Source organism: Tamandua tetradactyla, chromosome 2 (assembly GCF_023851605.1).
Source record: "Tamandua tetradactyla isolate mTamTet1 chromosome 2, mTamTet1.pri, whole genome shotgun sequence".
In the NCBI taxonomy this organism is placed as follows: domain Eukaryota; kingdom Metazoa; phylum Chordata; class Mammalia; order Pilosa; family Myrmecophagidae; genus Tamandua; species Tamandua tetradactyla.
In genome coordinates this window covers 29405954-29422365 of record NC_135328.1, presented here as the reverse complement: position 1 = coordinate 29422365, position 16412 = coordinate 29405954, and the positions used below count along the sequence as shown (strand labels likewise).

At 38.5% G+C, this 16412-nt stretch overlaps 1 protein-coding gene across 2 annotated transcripts in view; it reads left to right on the top strand.

Moving 5' to 3' along the window:
- SVEP1 (sushi, von Willebrand factor type A, EGF and pentraxin domain containing 1) overlaps positions 1 to 16412 on the top strand; it is a 208188-nt gene that overhangs the window by 156076 nt on the left and 35700 nt on the right. For both annotated transcript variants that reach the window (XM_077141639.1, XM_077141631.1), the window contains 5 exons: positions 1076 to 1252; positions 1479 to 1563; positions 2196 to 2387; positions 3444 to 3611; positions 14454 to 15126. In XM_077141639.1, the coding sequence (XP_076997754.1) occupies positions 1076 to 1252; positions 1479 to 1563; positions 2196 to 2387; positions 3444 to 3611; positions 14454 to 15126 (1295 nt within the window). The remainder of the gene's footprint in view (positions 1 to 1075; positions 1253 to 1478; positions 1564 to 2195; positions 2388 to 3443; positions 3612 to 14453; positions 15127 to 16412) is intronic.

Genomic DNA, 16412 nt, shown 5'->3' with positions numbered 1-16412 from the left:
GCCATATCACTTTATTGAGGAAATATGCAAATTATTAGAACAGAAGAGAGGATTGATATTGTCTGTAATCCTACCAGCCAGAAATACCAACTGTTAGAATTTAGGAATCGATCCCATCCAATATTGTTTCTGTGTGCTCTCTACATTTTCATAAGTATGTATTTACATTTATATATGTAAATACACACACACACACACCCAACACACAGTTCTTTATTTTATTTCATGTAATATTACATCATGAACATTTTTTATGTCTCTATTTTAAGAACACGAGTTTAATTCCTGCCTTATTTCTCATAATTAATTTTTCCCTGGATTTTTAATATTTAGGTGATAGTCACCATGGAAAATAGTGTAATTAGCTTTGGGGGATGTAAATTTTTGTGCATATTTCTCATTAGTTTCTCAAAATCAATCACATTTTGGATTCGCTTTGTGAGAGGGGGTTTTTGTGTTCATTAAAATTCTTGATTTATGTAGCCAAAATGACCTTCAGGAAGACGGAATTATTATATTCTCTCCTTTTGAGAATTCATGTATCACACTCATCCTGACTGCTATTCTCTAGCCCCAAACCTTTAACTTCTTTTCCTTCCTGAGACCTCAAATCTGTCCACAGGTGGGGCTTCTGGTCGACATTTTGTTGGGTAAGAGAGACTGGGGAGTTCTGCTGAATCCACTTTTGTACAGCTTGTACAGCAGCTTGAGAAATAGTTAATTGCTCTTAAAAAGTGGGTAAGAGATTGTGGGGAGGATGGAAGGGGCAGGGCTGTCGAAGGTCTTCTGAGCCATCTTTTGAAGCCACCCCGAATTCCCCCGTAAACAACTACCTTTTTGACCAGATAGAGTTTGTATCATTCCGTCAGTGCTGGCTGTTTCATAAGCGTGTTGGTAGAGGGCCTACTGAGTGAGCGCCCTGTTCTAACGTCTGATGCATGCCTAGACTTCATGCATCTCCTTTCAAAGCTCTTCTGAGGAGCTGACCTTAACTGTATTGGCATTTGCTTGCTGTGAGATCTTGCGTGCTTGTGTGAAAGCCACTTATTGTCCCAAACTGTTTCTTTCTTTTAAGAACCTGTCCAGTGTAAGGCTCCAGAAAATCCAGAAGGTGGTCGCTTCTCCGGTGATGTTTACACGGTGGGTGCCGAAATCACGTTATCTTGTGAGGAAGGCTACCAGCTGATGGGAGAAGCCAAAATCACGTGTTTGGAGTCCGGAGAATGGAATCATCCGATTCCACATTGTGCACGTATGTTTAGTAAATGTTCCTTGTTTGTTGTGGTTGATGATCCCAGAAACGCATGGTGTAGAAACATATGTGATGGATGATGGATCAGTGTTCTTTGTTTTTGAAATTCAGCTATTGGGCTCACGTATCAACCTGACCAGAAAACCTAGAACTGCCCCTGAGCTGTCAGAGATTTTTGCGCACGCTAGGTAAAAAAAGCAATGTTTTGTGTTTTTCTTCCTTGAAGGTATTTCCTGCGGTGCACCACCTATTCCAGCAAATGGTGGCATTGATGAGTCGTCATTTACCTATGGCAGTAAAGTGACATACAGGTAAGTGTCTAGAATTATATTATACATTATTGAAGTTGTTGATGGCCTGTTGGCAATGGGGTAATTCTGAAAGATGGGAACAAGGATAATTCCAGAAGATGTGTTTTAATTAATACAGACTGAACTGAAATATGTCTAATATGAAGAAATCTAATCCAGTAATCTAATGGTAGTCACTCCAGATTCCTTGAATCCCCTGACCAGTTACCTCTAATTGTCCCAGTACCAGCCTTGAGATGTCCTGAGAATGGACCCTCCAGTCTCCAAGCTAGTAATACTCTTTGCTATAAACTGGGGCTTTGGCTCCAACCCAAAAGTGTCTCCTATGTCGGGAATCTCTACTAGACAGACCTCTTCCAAACCAAGTAAATTCTGTTTGCAGCTATTAACCCATGGCACAAACTGGAGGCACGCCAACTCATTCGAGCTATTCTTCCTACTACCTAAGAAGGTTCCTTTAGAAAAGATGGGCAGTATTCAACCTTGAAAAGAAATAATTTAAAAGAACTGTTTCAGTAGTTTAAAATATAGAGTTCTTCAAATATGTGTGACTTCTCAATAATTTTGGAGGTATTGGCACAGATAAAATAAGATAAAAATCAAAATCTGTAATCTTCCTCTATCTCCTTTAGGTGTAACAAAGGATATAATCTAACAGGTGATAAAGAATCATCCTGTCTTGCTACTGGTTCTTGGAGTCATTCGCCTCCAATATGTGAATTGGTGACGTGTTCTAGTCCCAGGAACATAAAAAATGGAAAGTACACTTTGAGTGGTCTGACCTACCTTTCTACTGCAACATATTTGTGTGACAGCGGGTACAGGTAATATCTGAGGGCCCTAGCCAAGTTTCCTACAATACTTTTTTTCCTCGTTAGTTTTTCAGTAGGTTTCATTTGCATGTGACTGGCTGGCTTTAAATGCAAGTTTCTAAATGCAAAAGATATCCTCATGTTTGTAATTTTCCTGAGGTCTCATTCTAGTGAATGTCCAAGGGGAAAGTAAACAGTCAATCTAACTTTGACTCATGGCGCCCTCCTTCAATTGCTATAAACATCCGGACTTTAAATAAAAGTGTTTATGAAGCATAACACAATCCCTCATAAAATGCTTTTGCGATGGATTCTTTTGTGAACAACTTACCAAGCTTATGCTCGGTGTTGGAGAAAATGTTGGAAAAAAAAACTTGTCAAGGACAGGGCATGGATCTTTAATACACAACAGGCTATACACCATTAATGCTGGGTCCTTAATAGTGATCAATTTGAGAAGTCTTATTAATCAAATTACACACGTTCTCAAACAGAAGGGACAGTAAAGTCAGACTGTGATCAGAAACGTGGCCAACAGGATCTGAAGTGATAGATCAAGTGAAATAGAAAGTAGAGTGAATACAGGCAATCAGAATTGGTCAGCAAGCAAAGGTGGCTAAGCCATGGCTTCGGGTTGCAAGGTTACGCAGTCAAATGTAGACCGGAGCTCAAAGTCATAACCGACAGGTTTCCCATGCCCAAGTTTAGGTTGAGTCCAGTGCCCTTTGACCTCAATTACTCGGACCTCTTAGCTACTTCTTTCTCATGGATTCCTTCTCAAGTAACCCAAGTAATCCTCCATTCTCAAGGTCTGAGTGCCCTACAAAACCACTACAAAATTGCACACTCATCTGTTTTATTTTACACTGGGTAGTTGCTGTCATGTTGTTTTAGCCCATTCGTTATTTTCAGTGGCATTAGCCTGTTGAGATTTAGCTTTTATTAAAATTCCTCAAACGTCCCCTGTTCTCCTGTGTATCCTTCCTGTTTCATAGCAGTAGATGACACCCATACTTCATAGCAGCAATAAATTGCCAGTGAAAGGCATGACATTATTCTTCCCTGTAGCTTACAGGGCCCTTCAGTCATTGGATGCACAATGTCAGGCAGCTGGGACAGAGCGCCACCTACCTGTCACCTTGTCTTCTGTGGAGAGCCTCCTGCCATCAAAGATGCTATGTTCGTCGGGAGTAACTTCACTTTTGGGAGCACTGTCACTTATACTTGCATGGAAGGGTGAGTGAAGTCTGTTTCCAGAAAGGAGCAGATGAAGGAAGCCGAGCGAGGGCATGTGCCCTGGCTGCAGAGATGGGCTTCACAGGGCACTAAATTGCCTTTCCTGGCAGCTGAAGCCAAAGAAGGCCTTTTATGCTCTATTTTCCTGACAGCAGAAAGAGTACAGCGTTTCCCTGGAATTAGAGTCATTTATCAAATTAGGCCTGGGCGGGCCACGGTGGCTCAGCAGGCAGTAATGCTTGCCTGCGATGCCAGAGGACCCGGGTTCGATTCCCAGTGCCTGCCCATGTAAAAAATAAAAAATGAAAAATAAGAAATTAGGCCTTGAGTAATGGATATTGAGTGATGCAGTGGAAAATTTCTTTATCCTTTAGAGATGCGAAAAGCTCATTTAAATAGGCATTTGTCTATCTGCATTCTGGAAAAGCAAAACTTCATATCATAACAAACATGACATCTCTTCAGGAAAAAAAAAGATAGCAGAGTTCATATTTTTTAATGACTAGTGATCTCATTTAATGTAGAGACAAATTTTTTTAAGCTAGAAAGCAGATTACAAGATTCTTCTATACTGTCTCACTTGATCCCCATGAAAACCCCATAAAGTACCAGAGAAGGGAGAGGCTCACTCTAGGTTGCTGCCCTGCTTAGAGTCTCAAGGCCAACAAAGTACTGAGTGGTGACCAAATCCCAGCTCATCTGGTTTGCATTTTATTGTTGATTTTATCTCCCATGCTTCCTCAATGAAATTATCATTAATAGCACCTTCACACTCTGCATTTACAACAGTTGCTTTTCACAGCTGTTGGAGGCAGTGACAGCAGAAGAGATGCCATTTTCTGGATTTGTATCTCAGCTCTGTCATTCACTAGCTGTGTGGCCTTGGGAAAATGGTCTGACTTCTCTGTGCCTTGATTGTCCTGTGTAAAACGAGTTGTTAAAGGTTCAGACTTCTTATTGATATTGTGAGGAATAAAATGATAAAATGTATACCCAGGAAAAAAACCTCAGTAAATTTAACAAACACTGTTTATGACTGGAGTATAAATGAGGGACACGGTTTTTATTGTGGAAGTTGGGGAGCAGTGTTCATTTCACCTGGAGAGACCACTAATGCAGGACTGCCAGCAGGTGGCGACAATATTTTCCTGCAAAATGGTCTTGAGAGTCAAGCACTTGCTGCAATATTTGACGGCAATCCCTTAAGTGAAAAAGCAATCTTTAATATTAAGGTGTCACTGCAAGAGTTAGCTTTTGATGGTCTCATCAATCCTTTGTGAATGGACTCACTGCCTCCTAATGAATTATATAATAGTATGTAAGGATCATTAATCATTTAAATGTTTGTGAAATCTTACCACACGTAAATGTTCCAAGTAATAACTAGGGATTGGCAATTTCTGGTCTTTTTCCTGGTTAAAAAAAATGTAGTGCATGATCACCATATAAAACTAGAACATACAAAATATATATATATATAGTATGCTATATGATGGGGTCACATTTCATTCTTTTTCCATGTGAACATCCCATTATTGCAGCACCATTTGTTGAATTTTTGTTTCTTTGGCTTTTTGTTTGTTTGTTTTTTGAGACGTGCGTGGGCCGGGATTCGAACCCAGGTCTCCCACATGGCAAGCAGAAATTCTACCACTGAACTCCCCTTGTACCCCCTAAAACATAATGTTAAAGTTGCCCGGATTCCAATCTTTTATTTCATTTCCTCCCAGACTTTTGCCTTTGCTTGTATTTTTGAATATTATAGGTCATGCTATACAGATAAATTTACATTTTTCTTTTTCACAAATCATTCACGTCTTTTCTTCACGAATCATATACATTTAAGATATTATAAGAAGAGTTTTATGTCTGCTTAATATTGAGTCCGTATATTATGCAAAAATGATTTAATGAAAATTACAACACGCCCACACTTTTGTAGAGGATTTTGATTATTCAAAGGGCTTGCCTGTGAATTATCTCATGTGTTCCCTTCTGCAGTGACAGGGGCCTGCACACTGAGCATTACCCCACTTTATAGAGAAGCCATGCAGGTGTTGGACCACATTTTCTTACACATCAGACAGACACTCTGTGGAAACTTTTTTCTCATTGAAAAGATGGAGGCAAAATCTGCCTGGCTAAATCCTACTGCTGTTAAAGGGCATGAGATGATTTCTAAAAATTGCTTTATAGATGCATGAAGTGCTATATAGATATGACTTTATTATCCTTTTCTATATCATCATTATTGTTATTTAAGTGGTAGCATTTCAGTAAGATGGGGGAAACTATCTTATATAGCCAGTCAAATTAATACAAGGTATACAGAGTCACAAATTACTATGCCCTGTAGTTTTTTCTAGAAGGAAAAGAAAAATCAATAACTACAAGGCTGCATTTTCGTTTTTCTGTAAATAAAACTCTTGATGAAAGAAAGTATAGCTTCCTCACTTTGGGGCACTGTGACAGTGGCCAGGTTGGAAGGACATCTTTTCTCATTCCTTTCTCAAGCCAAAATTTTTATGAAACATTTGAAAACATAGCAGAGCTCAAAAATATACAATAGAATAGTCTCCATTTAAGATTACCTGTGTATCCATTGCTGAGGTAGAAGTTGCCGTAATTACCTTAGGTCTCTTTGTGAGAGAAACAAAATGCTATAGGTGTGATGAGAGGCCATTTCATACTTTTCACTTTCCCCAAAATGACAAGTGTTGTGCCATTTTTATCTTTATTACATATGTATGTTCTCATAAACCATATATTCTATTGATTTGTTTTAATTCTTTAAGTTGCTTCATACTGTAAATAGCCTTGTGCAGCCTTTTTTCACTGAACGTTGTTTCTTTACATTTATCTCTGTTGATACATGCAAATCAACTGAATTTATTTTAACTTGCATAGTATTTTCTTGTAAGAATGAGCTGTCTTTAAATTACCGATTTCCCTACTAAAAGAGGGTTAATTTATTTTCACTTTGCTAATATGAGCAGTACTAAAGTAATAATTGCACATCTAGCACATAAAGTAGAAATATCACTAACTTGCACATGGAGAGTTGAAATTGGGGGTTCACAGGATTTACTTATTTTTAACCTTATTAGATAATACCAAATTCCTCCACAAAGTGATCATACCAGTGAACGCCCTAACAGCTCATGCGTAAGAGTTTCCACATCCTTGTCTATCTACGTTGATGTTATCACACTTGTTCATTCTCCCCAGTTGGATGGTTGTTTAAGGGTGCCTTGCTGTGGCTTTCCGAAAATTAGCAGGAATATTTAAAATGTTTATTGGGATTTCAAATTTCTTACCCTATGAATGAATGCTTGTACCTGTTTTCCCATTTTGCTTTTCTCTTATTAATTTATATGCTGTTTATATATTCAGAAAGCCAATCCTTTCTTTTCATTATATGAATTGCAGATATCTTCTGCATGTCTGTGACTTACATTTCACTTTGTATGGTGCCTTTTGTCATAGATTTTTTATTTGAGTCATATTTATTGTTTCCTTTTATAGTTTGAGTTTTTGTGTCAAGTTTAAGTAATCCTTCCCTAACCTGAGATCATAATATCTCAGCCTTCCCCTTGAATTCAAAGATCTTGGGAAGATATTGTCTTATCATTCTCTGGTTTTAGTTACCCCTTCTTTTAAAACTTTCCAAATTAGCCATTTTTAAATATAGCCAATGCTTATTTAGATTAGCATGCATGTTTATTTTTTTGCCACCATTGTTTTTTTTTTTACAGTTCACTCCTCCCTTCTGGGTTTCATTTTTTTATTTCCTGAAGTACATCCTTTACATCTTTTTTTCAACAACAGTCAAGTTATAAAATCTTCATCTGAAAAATGATAGTATTTTACCTTTGCTCCTGAATGATAGTTTAGCTGGATATAGAAGTCTAGATTGATAGAATTTTTTTCCCCCATAAATATGCCTTATGATTTCTAATGTTGCTATTGAGAATTCTGTATGCAGTCTAAGTCAGTGGTTGTCAAAGGGGGAAGTATTGCCGCCCATGGGGCATCTGGCTATGTCTTTTATTTTCCACAATTCAGGGGTGGGATGTTTGTGTACTATTAGCATTCTACTTGATAGAGGCCAGAGATGCTGATAAACATCTTACAGTGCAATCCCCCACAAAATAATAACAATAGTAATAACAGTTTTCCAGTTCAAAATTTTATTAGTACTGGGCTTAACAAATCCTGGTCAAATTCTTGTTCCTATAAAAGTAATATCTTTTCCCTCTAGTTGTACTCTCTCTGTCTTTATTCTTTTAGTGTTTCACTAGGATATGACTAACGTAGTATTCATTGTTGTTCGTCCTGTTTGGGACTTATCATATTTCTTAAATCAGAAGTCATAGCTTTCACTAATTCTAGAATATTCTCAACCATTTTCACTTCAAATATTCCCTTTTCCTCACTTTTTTTTTTGCTCCTCCTAGAACTCTTATTAGATGTATATTGGATCTTTACATTCTATCTTCTATGTTTATTAATTTATATTTTCATTTTCTTTATAAGCTTGTGCTACATTTGGGTAATTTCCTGAAATGTATCTTCCAGTTCACTAGTTTTTCCTTTCATAATAAGTCATCTGCTTTTGGATGTGTCCATTATTTTTTTTAATTTAATTTTTTTTTCTTACATGGACAGGCACCAGGAAGTGAACCCAGGTCTCTGCAGGCAAAAACTTTGCCTGCAGAGCCACTGTGGCCCTGTGTCCATTATTTTTAAAAATTTGTTGTCTATATTTTTATTTCTAGAATTTCCATTTGTTTGTTTTTCAAGTATTTTATAGCTTCTTGTTTTTAATAGGATTTTGAGTTGTTTACCTTTATATCAACATTCTTATTTTATATTATTTTTATATGTTAGATCATTTTCTCTCTTCTCAATTTATTGGTGCCCTAATCTTGCTGTTTGTTCTGTTGACCCATTCATGGTGGAAAATATCCTTGTATATGTTTTGTTACTTATAGTTTGTCAGCTTTTATTTAAAAGGGCTTCTTTTATCTATTAGAGTCCTTTATGGTCTAAGTGTGTGATTAATTTTTTTTTACCGGCAGCCCCAAAGGTGTCAACAGCCAAGAATCTATTTTCACACTGATTTCTCAGTTTGAAGTTTTCCCCTATAATGTGAGTGGTATAAATTCAAACTTCAAACCCACATGACATACAAACCTGGGGTTTTATACCAAGCAAAGACTTTTTTTCTCCACTCAGGGTCCAGGAAAATACAGAGATCTCACCTCCCACCTTGCTGTGCCTATGACTGGAACTTTTCTAGTTCCGATTCCCAGTGAATGTTCTTCTAGAACATAGATTCATGCCAGAAACGCAGGTATTACTCTCTGTTTCAAGTCCAAGGTTACATTTACTATTTCCCTTTCTTCCCTTCCTTATCCAATCCAAGAGCAATCATAGCATTAGTTCACAGGCTTACCTTTCTGTTTTTGGTTCCCTCTTCATTTACAGAAGGTGCAGATTTCCTTTTTTTTTGTCTGCTCAGCTATTCATTTAAAATATTTTTTCTATCTCATCAAGCATTATTTAGAGAGGGTTTTCAGAGTATGTTATAGTCAGAACTAGAAGTCAGTTCTCATCCTCTCCCTCTTCAGCCTTTAGGTTTCTTCCCCCAAGGTATTGATTGGCAGAGGTCAACATGCACTGTGTCTTGTTCTATTCAAAGACATTATTGCTGTTTTTGAGTCATGACTCTTGCATAATGTGTCCTGTCTTGATGTCTCCTTCCACTTCCCAGGATGCTGCTGGCATGGCTATAAGACTAAGTCCTCTATCCCTCTCCATCCCCTAATGCACTCAATTCTCTCTTCTCCCTGGTCCAGGCCACTTCCCTGCTCAACATGTGAGCCACCCAGCCCTGCTTCTTTGGTGCACATTATTACTTCTGTTTCAGTTTTGTCCCTCATATATTTATGTTGTATTTTACATTGAACTTTCCTTGGTCTGACAGATTTTTCACCTTTTATCAAAACACTACACTTGGGGCTCTCAGATTTTTCAGTAAATTAATAAGTTTTTATCCATTTCCCATTTTTCTTTTTAACCTTATACATATATTCTTGGTGAGAATCTCAGAAAGGAGGAATAGGTTTTTGACATCCTAAAATCCTAATCAAATGTTTCCCTTTTGATTCGTCTCAAATATAAGCTTCTAAATGTAATTACTAGATATGCTAAGACAAAATTTTTGTTGTAATTAATTTAAAACTTACTAATGCAGATTTATGCTTTCTATTGCCCTTATCAAATTGTAGCTATTTAAATACATAGTATGCTGCTCTTTTAAGGTTCTTCTTCTAAAAAGAAACAAACCCACCTGGGAGCTCTCTCATAAAGCTTCCCAGACACAAGCTCATCAGTAGGCTTCCACTCAGGGTGTGAATCAAATTACTGAAAATTGCATCTGGAAATTACTCTGTTCATGTTCAAAGGATTTTGAGATATTATTCCAGAAACATGCAATTGTAATCCCACCAGTTCATTCTAACATGTGTCCTTCTATTACATCACCAATGCTGATAGGCTGTTTTTCCTTGTAATTCTGGAGTAAAACAATTTGTTTTATAAAATACGTGGCCTGGTTTTTTAACAACGATCTGTAAGAGTGTCTGCATATCTTTTGAATAAGAATATAAAATACACAGAACGTAATTCAATATCCCAACATTTTCATTTGTCCCAGTTCCAATTTTTCCTGCTTTGGTAGCCAACATCTTTATTTATAAGGAATATCTCATCATGATCTGTTCAAAATTTTATCATTCTTTAAAAGTGGCATTTTTGTAAAATAATCAGATGAAATATGTCCTCTAAAAATCTGAAGACATACTCAGAATTCTAACAAATGAAATGGCGAAGCAATTTGATCAGAGACCTTTTATATTTCTATTTAGGCAATAGTTAACAATCCCTTTTTTCTGTCATTTGGGAAATACATCCTTCTTTAACATGTTGAAATACTGCCTGATACGTTTTAGAAGTTGCTCATTTTAATAAACCTCTATCCCCATCTTAATTGACTGTTATCTGGTCCATCCCTCTTAGAGTTGCATATTATAAATTTCTCCCCTTCAGCAAATATGGACAGCTTGGACCCTGGGTTCTCTTAAAAATGGATCTTTAGATCTACTGAGGGGCTTTTGTAAGGAATCCAAGCCCTTCACTTATCCCCATGACTCAAAAATTATTCTCCGCTCTGAATGGGATACCCTCTTTGCTGAGCTTGGTGCTTTGGGAATGAAGATGTAGGGAGGCAGATGTTTCAACCAGCTCAACCTCAAACCTGTGCTTCTCTTTCTCACACATGGACAAGACCTATTAAGTCTATGTACTCTTAGTCACTCTTCTCTGAACCCATTCCAACATGTCTGTGTCCCCTTTTTGAACTGTGATACCCAGAACTTAATGTATGCTGACACAACCAAATTAGAATATAATTACTCCAACAGAGATTTAAAAAAAAAACAAACACCACCAAATGTAGGAACTGGCACCTAGTGCTTAAAAGATAAGTATTTGTTTCTCTTCCTTTCTTTCTAGATAAATGGGTTTATAGAAACGTAGTAACCCTTTTAAGATGTCACCATCCACTCATTCAACTTACATTGTATAAAACCCCAAGCTTTTTCACATTTGTTGCCATTAAGCTAAGTTTTCCACTTCTATGACTGTTCTTTATTATCTAAGTGTATAACCTTCCATTTTATCTCTATTAAACATTATCGTGTAAAAATTTTTATTCCCTACCTCACACGGTTGTGTGTTGCTTACAAAAGGGTAGATGCACAGGGCTGAGGACAGATTTTTGTGACTTTCGTGAGCTATGAAACTCCTGGCTAACATACTTCTATTAATATTCTTTGAGTTATCCAAGTAATAAACCACTTAATTAATAAAACACTTCTTGCTGTTCTAGCAACATTTTGTGCACTAATGTCTTCGGAGAGGCCTTGTCAAATGTGCTGTTGAAATCCCTCTCCAGTTAATCCACGTCTGCCACATTTTCCTCCTCAACTATCACAGTAACCCTGTAACCAAAGAAACAAAAAAATACACGATTCTAGTGACCAGGACTTCCATTTCTAGGTGCTCCTATGCCATCCCTAACTTTTGTAAGACATTTGTATGGCTTGAGAGTGCCCCGACTGCATCACGCTCCCATTTCTTTGCTCTTGCTGCTCTTCTGCCTTGAGTGATTCCTCTTCCATCTTGCTGCCCTCAAGACTCCCTTCAAGAGCCAGTTCATGCCTGAGGCTTTTTCTCCCCTTCCCACCCTTTAGTGGGAATCAGCCATTTCTTTTGAGTACCCACTGTAGCTGCAAGGGGCTTACAGTGTACCAGGTACCTGGTACTCAGGGGAAATGCATGGGAACAAGTGCACGCAGGGGCATTGCATATGCACTTAGGATATCTAACACACAGTGGGCCTGTAAGAATTATTTAATGAAGGACTAAATTTTGGTCAAGCCATTAAGAAAAGTGAAGATTGTAGATCAGAGAGAGGGATCTTATAGGTTCTGAAAAATTATGAAGAGTGTCAGAAGTGCATACTTGAAATTCATTTACTCAACACATACGCATTTGGTGGTAATCTTCCCATTACGTCGCAGAGAGCTTTCCAATTAGGCAAGAGTAGTTAATGGGAGATTTCTCATATCGGAATCACAGGCTCGATAAAGTGCTGCCAGATTACAAAGTACAAGTTTTGTGTCCTGAGGAGGCTTTGAGAATTAAGGAATGTTCTGGCGGCAGGTGCTTCTGCCTCAAAACAATTGGTCCTGTGACATAAAGGAAGCATTTTATGGCTTGATGGATCCTGATAAATCAAGAATGTCTAAGGCTGTATCTCTGAACAGCTGGCGAACTCAGTTAGCAGTATCAGGGGGCCGTGGAAAAAGGGATTCACAGTTCAAAATGTGCAAATGATATAAATGGTGCTATAAAACACCAGGGCCTTCAGCAAATGGAACTTCAACCCAGACCACATCTTACACAGGCACAGTAGAGTCTAAACACTCAGTCCTGGGGTAACAGTTTCTGTTTAATAATAAAATTATGCTTTTAGGATATTGTCTTTGAATACCTCCCTAGAGCCTGTAAGACAGAAAATTTATTAAATTCAGATCCTTATGCAAAGAACTCAGCTTATCCAAAAACAAAGAATTGCAGCAGGCCCTAACTGGTGACTACACTCAGCTACTGGGGACACCACTGAGTATTCATTTGGGGAACACCTTTGTCCATAGCATGATTTTGACCACAGGTAGGGTGGACACACATGTCTCTGAGGATGCTCTAGCATCTTGTTCTTGATCTCTCTGTCTCTTATAAATTTCATTAATCTTGCCAACTGGAAGGCAGGAATTCCGAACTCTAATTACTGGCCCCTCATCAAATTAGGAAGTTTTTCATCCCTTGTAACTGGTATTTAGCAAACTGATCAGTTTGCTAACTGATCAGTGAAGGTTCTGTACAAAAATAAAATCTGTGCTGAAGAATGGATCAAATAATTCGTACTAGTGATACTGTCATGCAGTTTACATGGGCAACCCACCCACCTCATTTTAAAGGAAAGATTCATAGTAGTGCTGTAGAAAAGCAGGGGTGGACTTAGATAAAGAGAATTCAGAGCCTGTCTCCAACTCTGCTGCTTACAGCTGTGTGATTTTAGGCAAGTTTGTTAGCCTGCCTGAACTACTAGTCACTCATCTGTAAAATGAAGAAATCAGTATGTCTGAACGGGATTAAATTAGATGCCCAGGGAGGTGTGAGAGTAGCTCAGTGGTAGAATTCTTTCCTGCCATTTGGGAGACCCGGGTTCAGTTCCTGGCTCATGAACTTTCCCAAAACACAAATAAACAAAAAAATCAAAGAAACAAAAAAATTCAACAAATGGTGCTGCAATAGCAGGATACTCACATGGAAAAAGAATGAAATGTGACCTCCACCATACAACATACAAAAAAAAAATTATATGCCCAATTATTTTAGTTCCTTTACCCTGCAGGGTAAAGGGATAAGCAGGTATCAGGTATACCTTCAAAACTCTGTCATCTTTGCTCTAAATAAGAAGTGGAGAATGAAAATAAGAATGACTCAAATATAATTACTGTAATACTGCTTATCATAATATTTTATTCTACTTCATTGAGAGTACATTTGGGAGTAATTTCAGACTTTTCCAAGTCATCAGTCTCTCATATCTGGGTAAACACCTTGTGCATAAGGAAAGACTCCGAGTTATTAAGGAAAATGTATTCATACTGATTGAATAGAAAAGTCATGTGTAAAACACATCTTCTAACTCTAACCCCATATAGTTACAGGTTTTTACCAGTTACAAGGGATGAAATTATAATCACTGCTTTGAAGTTCATTAAATATTCATGAAAATATAATTGAACTACGAGTAGGCTACTATGTGTAGGGATTGTTTCAAAAGCCTACCGCTAAAACTGGCAGACTAAATCAACCAAAGACAGAGTAAGGGCCAATTCTGAATGGAATCAAATAGACCCATATCCTATTATTTATTTTTGTCTTTAAAATAATGTGTAACAATTATTAGAGTCCCTAATATAGCAAAAATAGTCAGAAAAGCATTAACATCAAGATTTATTTACATATGTCACATGAAAGTCATTTGAGAGGTAAGCCCAATTTTCAAACAGTAAATATTTTCAACAATAACGAATAAAAGCATAGTCATTGTTGGGAAGAATTTTTACAAAGCACAATAAGAAGATGGAGGCACCGTTTCTCAAAATAGTCTTAGTTTTTGTTTCTTTTGCCCCCATCTCACAGCTACACCCTTGTGGGTCCTGACACCATTGAGTGCCTGGCCAGCGGCAAGTGGAGCGGTGGTACCCAGCAGTGCCTGGCCGTCTCCTGCGATGAGCCTCCCAGCATTGAACATGCCTCTCCAGAGACGGCCCATCGGTTATTTGGAGACATCGCCTTCTACTACTGCTCGGATGGCTACAGCCTGGCAGACAATTCCCGGCTCCTTTGCAATGCCGAGGGCAAGTGGGTTCCCCCCGAGGGTCAGGCCGCGCCCCGTTGTGTCGCTCATTTCTGTGAAAAACCCCCATCCGTGTCCTACGGCATCTTGGAAACAGCGAGCAAAGCCAGGTTTGCAGTCGGCTCGGTCGTGAGTTTCAAGTGCATGGACGGTTTCATGCTCAACACCTCCGCGAAGATGGAATGTCTGAGAGGCGGGCAGTGGAGCCCTTCCCCGCTCTCCGTCCAGTGCATACCTGTGCGGTGCGGGGAGCCCCCGAGCATCGCGAACGGCTACGCCAGTGGGTCGAACTACAGCTTCGGGGCCGTGGTGGCTTACAGCTGCAACAAGGGCTTCTACATCAAAGGGGAGAAGAAGAGCACCTGCGAAGCCACAGGAGGGTGGAGCGGCCCCGTTCCCACATGCCTCCCTGTGTCTTGCAATGAGCCACCCAAGGTTGAGAATGGCTTTCTGGAGGTAAGAGAGGCATCAGCAGGTGGGTCACGGCTTTCCTGACTTACGGGGCTAGTCTGCTGCGGCTAACCCACAGCACTAACCCACAGGACTACTGGAGTTTTGTGTTCATCCCTACACTATGTCTTTTTAAATTGCCTCCATAATACAAGGATAGAATACAAAAGGCAAAGTTGCATCTTTTTTTTTTTTGCATGGGCAGGCACCAGGAATTGAACCTGGGTATCTGGCATGGCAGGAGAGATTTCTGCCACTGAGTCACCATTGCACCATCCAATATTTCATCTCTTAAAACCAAAAATATAGGGTGGGCAATGGTGGCTCAGTTGCAGAGTTCTCGCCTGCTGTGCTGGAGACCCTGCGGGGCAGGGGCAGGGGCAGGGAACAGACGCATGGTTGAAAACTATAAAAGTGACTACCGATTGATGCAAATGTTCTAAGAAATGATCATGATGAATATGCAAATATGTGATGATGCGAATTACTGATTATATATGTAGAACGGAATGAGCGTATATTAAGAATGTTTGTGTTCCCTTCTTGTAATATTTTTTTTTAATTAATAAAATTTTTTTTTTAAAAAGTGACTACCGAAATCTATAGGTAGTGACTCGTTGGGAAAATTTGGTGAAGATGATCATTCCTTTTAATGTACAGCTTTTTTGCTTTCTACGAGGATGTAGGCATTCAAAGAGGTCTACAGCAAACTCTTAGCCCTGAATGTGAAATTTATATGAACTTTAATAAAATGCCATTTTGCTTTATGGAAGAAATTATTCCAGCATGAATATAGACATTATTTCATAAAAATCAAGGTCTAGATGTACCTAGAGAAATCTATTATCATTTATCTTTAGACAAACACTGGGGCAAATTACCCATCCACTGTAATGAAGTGTTTCATTCATCCTTTAGACCTACAAGTATTTGCACCATAATGGGCTAAGAGTTGAATTAGAGCCAAACCAGGCCTGCTTTCACACGGACATAAGACTTCTCATTTAGTTCATCCAAAACGCACACTCAGAAATTAGAATCTACACACCCAAATCAAGGGCTGTTATAACTAGGCAATATTCTAATTCAATTCTTTACTCTAAACCCACACTTACGTAGTAACTTTTCTTCTTTATATTCGGAAACAGCAAAACAGAAGCAAAAGGCTTTTGTTTCAAACTTTTAAAAGTTGTATTGGCATTCCCTTAGACGCAAGTACGTGTACATAAGGAGACTTTCTTCTTTTAACAAATGTCGCTTCATTTAACAAATATTCTTGGAACTTCTGCTGG